Here is an 11,560-nt window from a genome sequence, read left to right as displayed (position 1 = left end):
ACCCTAAAAATTTATAAATTCAAGTAGGCCAAAAAAGTTTGGGGTGATCGATCTTCTGTCGGGGAAAGTCGGGATCACATTCTATGGACACCATCATTGAATAGCTCTGGGCCTCAGTTTCCTTGAAGGGGGAGCTTGCAGGAGAGGACCAAGCATCCCGAGCTCCACCCCCACGTCCACCCCCACGTCCGGGCTTCTCTTTTCTCATTCTCCAATTCAAGGCCTGTGCATTTAAATACCTTGAAGGTACTCGATTCCAGCTGAACCAGCCAAAACTCAATCAAAATGGTAGAAGCTACTCTCGATAGGCAAGATGGGAAACACAAACACTTAAAAATTGCTGGTGGCAGTATAAATTGGTTTCAACCTTTCTGAAGAGAAAATATATAAGCGCTACAAAACTGTTCATCTCCTTTGACTCTGCCCTCCCCCTCTAGGGCCCCGGGCCCTGAGGGAATCCGCTGCCGGCCACGGGGCCGCGGGCCTTCCCTACTCGCGGTGGGTCGGTTGATGCTTCTGCAGCGCTGACCGCCTCTTGAACACGCGGCCACACTTGCTGCACTCGCAGCGTCTTGCTCCGCTGTGGGTCCTCCGATGGCGACTCAGGCCGGAGCTCCGGCGGAAGGCCTTCCCGCATTTGTCGCACTCGTAGGGTTTCAGTCCGCTGTGGATGCGCCGGTGTTTGATCAGGTCGGAGGGCCCCCGGAATGCCTTGCCGCAGTCGCCACACGCATAGGGCCGCTCCCCGGTGTGGATGCGCTGGTGCTCCAGGAGGCTGGAGCTCTGCCGGAAGGCCTTCCCGCACTGGCTGCACTCGTATGGCTTCTCGCCCGTGTGGATCCGCCGATGCTTGGTGAGCTCTGAGCTCCTCCGGAAGAGCTTGCCGCAGTGGGGGCAGCCGTAGGGCTTGGCCCCGCTGTGGATGCGCTGGTGCTCGGCCAGGCCGTTGACCCCTCGGAAGGACTTGCCGCAGTCGTCGCAGTCGAAGGGCAGGTGGCCGGTGTGCATCCGCTGGTGCTTGAGAAACTCCTGGCGATCCAGGAAATCCCTGCTACACGTCTTGCAGGCAAAGGGCTTCTCCGAAGTGTGCAGCTTCTGATGGCGAAAGAGGTGGGTGTTGACTTTGAAGGAGCGGCCGCATTCCTCGCAGTCAAAGGGCTTCTCGCGGCTGTGGACGCGCAGATGCTGACTGAGGCCCGCATTCTTCTTGAACCTTTTCCCACATTCTTCACACTCGAAGGGCTTCGCCTCCCTCTCCATTTGCTCCCTCTTCTCCACGGCCTCGTCAAGGGCCCGGCTGGGGCCCGGCCGGGGCTCTGCCGCCACGTGGCTCTTCCGGTGCTCGTTGAACTCAGACACCCCGCGAAAGGCCTGCCCGCAGTCGCCGCACTCCCAGCCCTTTTCCTCACTGTGAATTCGCTGGTGCTGCACGAGGAGGACCTTAAGCCGAAAGGCATCCCCACACTCTTTACATGCAAAATGATGTTCTACAGGTAGATTCTGGGGGCTCCCTCCCCTCCCCTCAGAGTCCCCGTTCTGTTTGACCTCAGGGCTGTGCTCGCTGGCCGTCGGGGAGCTAGTGGACGCCATCTCCTGTGACTGGGCGACTTCACCCATCCTCGGCGGCTGGGTCACCCAGATGCTTTCTGAAATGAAAACCACAAGACACTGCACTCTGCCGAGGCGGAAGGAAGGAGGTTACTCTCCTTTGTCAACAATCACTTTCCTCCTGAGACAGCTGCCGAGCATCGGGTCTGGGGGCCACTGGGGCAGGATGGTGGCTCCCCACCCAGCTGGAAACAAGCGTGGGAGATGGAAGGGGCATGAGGGCCTGATTGCTGGATGCTCCCTGTCAAGGTGACTGAGGGGCAGGCACGCCACTCCCACCCCAAGGGCTCACCTGGGCCTCCCCAACGATGCCCTGACATTTCTTCAGGTTTTCTTTTTTACTCACCTGAATGCTCAGCTCGGTCCACGCGAAGGGATGGGTCTGAATTGCACCAGGTGAGAGACCAAGTCAGGATTCAAAACAGGAACTCCTGCTTGTGGAAAAGGAAACAAGCTATGGCAGCATCCAGAGATGACATCAGGATGGGGTAGGAATGGCTCAGGGCCTTTGAAGGGGAGAGCCTTTCAATCCCCGAAGGCTGGGTTGGCTGTTCCCTTAGGCAAGTCATTCCTCCATTTAAAATGCCTTTCCCAACAGTCGGCTCCTTCCAGGGGCTGTGGATGAAGCAAGCTCTGGCCCCATCTGGGTACCAGTTTGTCTTCCTGAGGAGCTGATCCTCCCTTTCCCCCATCTGCCCTCCTCAAGGTCTGCACCTTGAACTTGGGGTTCTTCCATAACTGTCAAAGCTGACCCCTGGCAGTCTCTCCTCCGAATAAGCCTCCCCACCTCACCACGTGCAGCCCCTGATGGTGCAAAGGAGCTTGCTACGTCAACCTCCCTCAATGGTAAACTACGGTAAAGTTGCCATGAAATTTACATAATTTGTGGGTTAAAAAAGTATTTAATTAGGTGGCAGGAAGGGTGTACCAGTTTGTCTTCCTGAGGAGCTGATCCTCCCTTTCCCCCATCTGCCCTCCTCAAGGTCTGCACCTTGAACTTGGGGTTCTTCCATAACTGTCAAAGCTGACCCCTGGCAGTCTCTCCTCCGAATAAGCCTCCCCACCTCACCACGTGCAGCCCCTGATGGTGCAAAGGAGCTTGCTACGTCAACCTCCCTCAATGGTAAACTACGGTAAAGTTGCCATGAAATTTACATAATTTGTGGGTTAAAAAAGTATTTAATTAGGTGGCATAGGAAGGGTGGGAGGGAGGGAGACGCAAGAGGGAAGAGATATGGGAACATATGTATATGTATAGCTGATTCACTTTGTTATAAAGCAGAAACTAACACACCATTGTAAAGCAATTATACTCCAATAAAGATGTTAAAAAAAGTATTTAATGATAGTGGCTAGTTTGTTCTAATTTCTTTCCCAATGAAATACCGAGGGGCCTTCTTTCTATGCCATTAGGAGTTGGGAGGGACACCTGCTACTTTGAGATGTCGGGTGTAGCAGACCCTCTCTATTTCCTCACAGCCCATTCCCAGGGAGCATAAGCCCCTGGAAGGTGAGCTTGTGTAACGCTATGCCAGGTGCCCCTTATCCTACTCCCAGCTTCGTAGGACCATGAAGCTGGTGGCAAAGCTTGTGGAAGGGCTGGGGGCATCCTTACCCACAGAGGTCACATTCCTTCAATATGCCGGTGTCCTCTGCTCAGGATCTAGCCTCAGCCACTCCCTTTGAGGAGGTACTGTGCCATGTCACCAAATGTCACCGGATCCTGAAAGAATTCCCAGGGAAAATCTGTCCTTCCATCCACTCTAGAATGAGGCAAGGGCAGTGCCACTAACCCCAGGGATGAGAGGTGAGAGTCTGAAGTGAGCGTGCATTGCTAACACGGAAATATAACTACAAGCCTCAAGAAGTGCTAGAAAGAGAAGCTGACCACGTGCCAAGAGACCTGGGCCGTGGCCCTGGCTCCCACTGTCCTCCCAAGGGACTTCAGTTCAATCACTTTCCTGGATTGAAACGCAGCTCCCCCATCGGTACGATGGGAATTACAAGCCCAGCAGGCAACCATTCCTTGGCAGACTCCGGGGAGAGAAGCAGAGAGAGGGAGGGAAGGCGGCAGCTGGAGTTCAGGCCCTGCTGTGTGTCATGCTGGGGCAAGAGACAGAGTCCAAGGCCAGAATCAGGGAGCAGTGACAGATTCCCAAGCCAGACTGAAGGAAGCACAGCTCACCTGGGCCTCCAGCACCCCAAGGAGGCCTGCCAGGACTTGGTTTCCCAGGAATCCATCTTGTGGAAGGGCAAGACCCTGTCGGGCAGGCAGAGCTAAGGAAAGTGAAAAGAGCCGTGAGTGACAGCAGCCCTGCCTCTGGGTCCCGTGGGATGAGACTGGTGATTTCCTTTTCCCCTGCTTTAAATTTTCTTGAGTCTTCTCTTGCACAGAGGCTGAATGACAAGCCAGAGCATGGATATACCTAACAAAATGCATCCCAAACAGTGGGGAAAGTGGGCTGGCAGAGAACTGATACAGGCAGGCCAGAGGGAACCCAGACAAGACAAATGAATGTTAGCCCAGGCACAGGCAGGAGAAGACAAACTCAGACCAAGAGCCAGTGGCAGGGAGACTGGCTCTCAGAGACAGGTCGGCCACAGGCCTCCTAGCAGTAGGCCTTGTAGAGTTCAATGCTCACACTGCACAGGAAGGAAGCATCCCCAAAAGAACATCAGAAGAAATAACTAGGAAGTGAGAGATCCTTCTCAACTTTGTAGGGGCAACAAAAAACCAGACTGGGCTACTGGAGGGAAGAGACATAACAGAGCAGGAGTCAGGGCTTCCTGACTAGCAGTTAAGGCCCTCTGAAGGCCACACTCCACCCCACCGAAACAGTTCACCAGGTGACAGCTTGCAGACAAGAATGTTTCTGTGATATATTTGACAAAATGAAAAGTTGAACAAAATACCTGGAAAAAGACACCTCCAAAAAAAAAAAAAAAAGATCTTCAAAGACTAAGTTGCTAAATAAAGGATCTGAAGCACATGTGTAAGTTGCCTTTGTCTTTCAGATCCCACCACAGGTGTCCATGCATCGCAGGCCTCCTACTTCAGTGAGTTCACAGAAACAGGAACACAGTTTCTATTCTGATGTCAGGTCAATTAGGTTCACAGTTATATGAAAAGGAAGCATTTTTACACTAGCTCAAGGAGTACAGAACCCAGATACTCCAGAAATACTTTTACGTAAAATTAGATGTTATGTTAAAAGGGTTGGACAGAGACTTCCACTTCTGGCCATGATGGAGTAACAAGGAACAGACTTAATGATGTCGTGCCATAAATAAGTAGAAAACTGGACAAAACAGATGTGAAACAACAGTGTTTAGATATTGGACAGCAGGCAGCACAGGATCATGATCCTTGAGAGAAGAGAAACAAATGAGGTGAAGCTTTATCAGTGGCCCAGATCTCTTCCTGGAGGCAATTTCCAGATTGAGAGTATAGGGAAGGGGGACCCAAACAGAGCTTGGTGGCTTTATTATCAACACAGACCAGCGTTCAGAGAAGCTGAGGCAGAACAGAGTTCCAGAAAAGAGGGAGCTATACAGAGAAAAAGAGCTCCAAAAAACCTGTACAAGGCTCCCCTTTAGTCTTTCTTAACTACTAAGCCATGCATGCATAGAGTGAAACTCCCGAAGACTAGGAAACGAATGACCAGGAAGCTGTAAGTTCAACAACTCCTAGGACACACAAAGGTAGGGAGGTGTTCAGGGTCTAACCAACCAGAGCAGGGAGTCCTCAGTGATCATGTGGGGTAGTCAGTAGAGAATCAGAGGGGCCATACCTTAGTAGTAGGACTGATCAATCCCTGGAGCCACAGCTACCCTGGATCTGCTCTAGAAAAACTTGGAAGTAGGCCTTGAAGGGATGAAACTATTCCACAAATAACTACCTCCCAAAACAAAGTCCAACAATTTTCACAGTGAAACAACAAAATCCAGACACTCAACAACATAATCTCTACAATGTTCAACATCCAATAAAAAATTAAGTAAATGTCAAGAAGCAGGAAAATGTGACTCATGGAAAGGAAAATAATGTCAATAGAAACACTCAGAAATGATCACTGACAGAACTCACGGACAAGGATAACAGCTAGTTTAACAATGTATAAGTATTTAAAGAAAAACAGGAACATAATGAAAGAAATGGATGACATAAACAAGAACCAAATGGGACTTATTGAGGTGAAAACTGTAATATTTAAAATGAAAATTTCATTGGATGTGATTAACAGCAGATTAGACACAGCCCTCTCCTCCCTAAAAAATTAGAAAATTTGAAGACATAGCAATAGAAATTATCCCAAATTTTGATCAGAAAGAAAAACATATTTAAAAAACAGAGTCTCAGTGACTTGAGGATAACAGAAAGTGGTCTAACACATATGTAACTGGAATATGAGAAGATGAGGAAAAGGAGGAGGGGGATAAAAGTATAATTGAAGAAATAATGGTTAAAATGTATTGCTTTCTAAATTTGATGAAACCTAGATCCAAGAAGCCCAATTACCCCCTAGCAAGTCTAAACAAACAAACAAAAAACAAAACGAAAAAAACCCAACAACCCCACACATGTACACTAAGACACATCATAATCATATTGCTGAAAACTAGTGATAAAGAGAAAATCTTAAAGCAGCCAGAGGGAAAAAAGATGTTATATACAGAGGAGCAAAGATAAGAATAGCTGCTAACTTCTTATGAGAAAATGTGCAAGCCAGAAAACAACTGAATGACATTTTTAAAGTGCTAAAGGAAAAAAAAAAAAACATGTCAACTGAGACTTCTATATTCAGGGAAAGTATCCTTCAAAAACAAAGGCAAAATAAAAACTTTTTTAGACAGAGAAAAGCTGAAAGAATCTGTCACAGGCAGACCTGTACTACAAGATATAGTAAAGAAAGTTCTTCAGGTGAAGGGAAATGATACCAGATGGAAACTTGGATCACAAAGGAATGAAGAACATCAGGAATGTAAATATGTGCAGAAATATAAACACTTTTACCTCCTCTCATTTTTAAATCTTTAAGAGATAACTGAACATTTAAAGCAAAAATAATAAGGTAGTGCAGGGTTTATAACATATGTAGAAATAAAATGCCGACTGTGTGCTTTACAAAGCCCTCCAAGACTCTGATGCATGCCAGTAGTGGAGATAAAATACAGTTCTAAAAAATAATCCAAAAGAAGAAAGGTAAAAAACACAAAGGAAAAAGAACATATGGGGCAAATGGAAATAAATACCAAGAGGCAAATTTAAACACAACCATATGGATAGTTAAATTAAATATAAATGGACTAAACACACCAGTTAATAGGCCGAGATCATCAGATTGTTTTTTTTTTTTTTTTAAATGAGACTCAACTATATGCTGTCAACAAGAAACTTTAAATATAAAGAGTTTAAATGTAAAGACAGAGATAGGTTAAAAGTAAAAGAGTGGAAAACAATATACTCTAACCAACAGGAAGAGTCTCAATAATCCCAATGTCATAAAAACATGAGGGAGACCTTTCTGAAGAATCCTACAACTCAGAGCAGGAAGAAAACTGGAGAGCTTAAGTATAAAATCAACTGGTGGTAAGAGACAAGGAAAAAAACAGAAAAAAATTAAAAAGTAAATGAAAATGAAAAAAAATCAACAGGTGGCCAATGCAGAATGACACACAGCAGATTACAAAAATTTGAATCCTCCTTCAAAGAAGATTATAGACAGACAGTAACTGTTTATTAAAAAAATCCAAGGAGTGTAGGGGAAGGGAAGAGAATGGTATATATTTATGTTTCAGGAGAAAAAAGGAATAAACTGAGAGTGACTCACAGTGAATGAGCACATCGAGACTGCAGTGTGCACCACCCTGGGGTAGAGTCCAGGTCTAGAAAGGTCTTCTGCTTTCTGTTTATGTAATGAATTTTTAGTAACCAAACTGCATTTCTTTGGTAATCAGAAAGGAACAACAATTTTAAAAGATTTCAGTTGACTTTGGATAAGAAAGACGCTCAGCATGCGAGAGGACAGGGCTAATGCCAAGGAGACAACAGGGAACTGCCCCTGAAGCTGGGCAACATCCCGAGGTGCCCACACAGGCAAGGCAGGCACAGAGGACCAGGGCTGGCAGGAATATGTGGGCAGTCCTAGAAAGCTTAGAGGCAGGTCCATGAGGTTGTTACTTCCTGGGATCATCCCCCCAAGCTATCAGAACCATGAGAGGTGTGAGCAGAAGGCCTTCTTTGGCCCCAGTGTCCACGGAAACTCTATTTCCATCTTTAAGTAGCTGCCAGCACAGGTGCTCCCCAGTGTGTGAGGGAAGCCCCAGGTGCCCAGCAGCCAAGCCCTCTGTATCCCACTGTCACCTGGGCAGGGCACCCTCAGAGCAGTTGGATTCTCCCTCTCACCTTCACCTCCTGAGGAAGATGGTCTGTTACAAGCCTCATCTCACCACCCTCAGGCCAGAGACCTAAGGCCTTAACCTCCTCCAAGTCCCTGGCTGAGCGCACCAGACCCATATCCTGCACCCCATGTCTCAGTCATTCCTTCCAGACCCTCGGCCTTCATCCAGTCAGAAACATGCCGAGGCAATACCCCTGAGGGCCTCTGAACCTGCCTCAGGTGGCTCCTGCGAAGAATTCGGGCCTCACTCAAGTGTCACCTCCTCCAAATGACTTCACTCTCCAGCCCCATCACGGTTTACTTATAACACTTTTCACTACCTAAAACGTATCCTCCGAAATTGCTTGTTTTTACCTGATTCTCCCTGGGGGAAATGTCACCTGTGACAGGACAGGGCCCTTCTCTTTCTTGGTCACCCCCGAATCCCCAGCATCTGCAGCAGCTCCTAACACTCAGTGGGCATGTGAGAAACTGTGGGGGGAGGGGTGTGTTAAATGCATCAAACTCCCATTAACGGAGCACCTACTATGCGCTTGGCACTGCGCGTCTCCCTTCACATAACGTAACTATCGCCACCTATAGTCATTCCCGCCTCCATCTGACAGAGAAGGAAGACACGGATCTCAGAGGTGAACTCTAGCTCCCAAGATTTGAGACATTTCAAACCACACCGGAAAAGAGAGAAGTAATATGCCACCAGGTAATATCTAACACCAGGCCTTATCCGAAGGCCAGGCAGCCATTGAGTGTCCTTGAAGCCTAATGGTGCGTATGGGTTTAGGGGACTGGCTTTAAATCCTCCCATGAACATGCCATCACAGGCCCTCCCTGCGCAATAGATACACATGTCATTCTCTCTCTCACTCACAGTTTTTCCAAGCCACCCATGTTCAATTGAGCAGGTCCTCCGGAAGTGTTCCCATTTAATTGAGCGGATCCCACCAAAGTGTTTTCACTTAATTGGCATGATTAACTGTCGAAGTCCTGGAGCCGCAACCCCCAAGTGAATTGTTAATTATCCTTTAATTCCTGTGTAGCAACAGGACTGGCCCTTCCTGTACCAGGCTTGCCCAGGGGACTTAACCCAAGTGCACTTCAGATCACTACCCACAGTGACAGAACCCATGGACACACAGAGAACATTTCGAAGGTGCTCATAAAAACGGGAGGGAAAAAGTGAGCCCTGCTTTCACAAAAGGAAGCTAAACTCTGCACCATGAACAAGGTATATCGGGTAAAAGCTTTATGAGACGCAAAGGAAGATCATTAAAAAAGATAATACACACCAATCCCGCTGCAGTTAAAAGTAAAATCATCATCAATGCTGAAAACAGTCTGATAATTCAGAAGCCGGATTGCCCAACTGCTCCACTTTAAAATGGTGGAACTAATCTGGAAAAGAAACTGCACTCTGTGACAAAAGTGGCACATACAGGTTGTCTACTGCCCTTCCAAAAGTGGACGTTGGGAGATCAAGGTCAAAGCAATTCCAGGCACAATATGAAAACCACTGTAGTGCACCCGATGGATACAGAGGGTGATCCTGACCTTGAATGTGAGGCACTTTCACTCAGCAATGGAGAAGCATATACGCCCCAAATCCTGTAAGTGCTCTTCTTCACCCAACCGGGAGAAAGACTCTGGGAAGACAAATCTCTGCCTCTTAACATAAATATTATCTTCCTTCTTTAAGTGGGATCTGAAGTCTATAGTCTAACGACTATATGCTCCCGGAGAGTGAAGGCCCTATCAAAGGCGACTGCGGATTCCACTCTGGACCTAGCCAAGTGCCACAGACACTGCAGCTGTTTCACAGACACATTTCTGAAAAATCATGCTTCCTAAAACATGAGAGTTCACGTGAGTGAACAAATGTTCCTGAAATGTGCTTTAGATGGCAATGTAAATTTTAACCAACTTATTTAAATCCAATTTTCCACACTGAATCAGCAACATTGAGAACCAAATCAATCATTTCACTTTGACTTGAAAGAACAGAAGTTAACAGCTGAACCCAGTGGAGACAAAAGCCAACAGTTGTCACAAAAAAATAGTGAATAATTAGGTGTATTCTGGTCACCTTTGAGCTTGGGACCGCTCCTTAGGATGTCTTGCTACTAGGAAAGTTCACTTCTGAGCCTAAAAGATCAGTGTTAGACTAATTCCATGGCACAAGTAGCCAAGCAACCTCCTCAGCAGGTACCATCCTTCCCTGGGCAGTGGGGGCAGGGGAGAGGGAGCAAGGCCACCCAAACTAGATCCTTCCCTGGGCAGTGGGGGCAGGGGAGAGGGAGCAAGGCCACCCAAACTAGATCAATCTGGCAGCTTCCAGAAACTTCAAAGGGGTGCCAGAAACACCTGGACTCCCTGGAGCATCTAGATAAGGACCTGAAACAGAATGTCCTCAGGCCCCAGAAGACAACAGGTGTCTCATGGTGTTCATTTCAGTTCTGGGCCAGAGCAAAAATGCCCTGGAGGGAATCTTTATAGGTCACACGAGAGACTGCACTCTCGATCATCTAATTCAGATGGGTGCCTTCAGCTCCCTCTCCCATCCCTAACCCTAACCCTAAATCACCCTATTAATTACCTAGATTCAAAATTCTCCTTACTGGATATCTGTTCTCCCTTGAGTTGTGTTGTTTAGATCGAGAGAACTACCTCTGGGCAAAGATGGTTCAACGACACTGGCATATACATAAAAATATAAGTGCTTCCAGAATCAAAAACAACACTTCTCACCATCTTGCATCCCCATGGGGTCTTCTAACAGCATGGCCAGCTTTAAGGCCAGCAGACATGGTCTATAAGCATCCAGACTTGCCCCAAAGAGAGATGCAGGGATGGCATCATGTCTCAGAACAATTCTGAGCGATTAGTCAGGTAGGTAAGATCCCACCTGTTGGACTGAAATAATTTGGGGGGACACAAGCAGACTTGGGTACTCCTTCCGGGAACATGTCTTTTTGGGTCATGAGTGCTCAACCAAAGGACAGGCTGTGAGACTGAACACACTGCTGAGACCCCAATCCACCTGAGTCAGGCAAGCCTGGGATCCTAAGCCGAGCCCCTGGGCTGGAGCTGGGCTTAGCCTTCAGCAGCTCTCAACCCATCCCACCAGGATGTGGCTGCAAAGGCCCCATTTGGCCCTGTACTGTGCAAATGCACTGCTACTAGAAGTGAATCCTAAAGGGCCAAAAGAGAGGGTGTTTCACCAGGAAAGTCTGTTTCTCTTGGGATGTTTGTGTCTGTGTGTGCCTTTTTCTGTGTGCGTGGGTGGGAGGCATCTGTCTCCGTCTTCCCCGTTTTCCTGTCTCACTCTGCCTGGGCACCTGTCTCTCTCTGTTTAGGTTTCCATTTTCTTTGCCTTCTATAAAAAGCCAGAAGGTAGACCAGAAGGGGATTTTGTAGTGTTTGTTGTACTTAATTGAGGGAAGGTTTATGTTCCCATTTCCCCACGAAGACGCATGCTCTCTTACTGAAAATCAAAATAAATTTTAATTATAGCTTCGTTTAAGTCACACTGCCCAGGATATGAATGATTCTAAATG

At 47.5% G+C, this 11,560-nt stretch overlaps 1 protein-coding gene across 1 annotated transcript; it reads right to left on the bottom strand.

The window, feature by feature from the left end:
- Window positions 1-489: 489 nt before the first annotated feature.
- On the bottom strand, window positions 490-1,617 carry ZNF275 (zinc finger protein 275). The gene has a single exon (XM_007456631.1). It carries the CDS (start codon window positions 1,615-1,617, stop codon window positions 490-492), a length of 1,128 nt encoding a protein of 375 aa, XP_007456693.1.
- Between the last annotated feature and the right edge of the window lie 9,943 nt (window positions 1,618-11,560).

The sequence above is a fragment of the Lipotes vexillifer genome, unplaced genomic scaffold, assembly GCF_000442215.2.
Source record: "Lipotes vexillifer unplaced genomic scaffold, Lipotes_vexillifer_v1.1 scaffold899, whole genome shotgun sequence".
Lineage (NCBI taxonomy): Eukaryota > Metazoa > Chordata > Mammalia > Artiodactyla > Lipotidae > Lipotes > Lipotes vexillifer.
The sequence above is the reverse complement of the archived record's forward strand: the minus strand, read 5'-3'. Positions and strand labels throughout refer to the sequence as shown.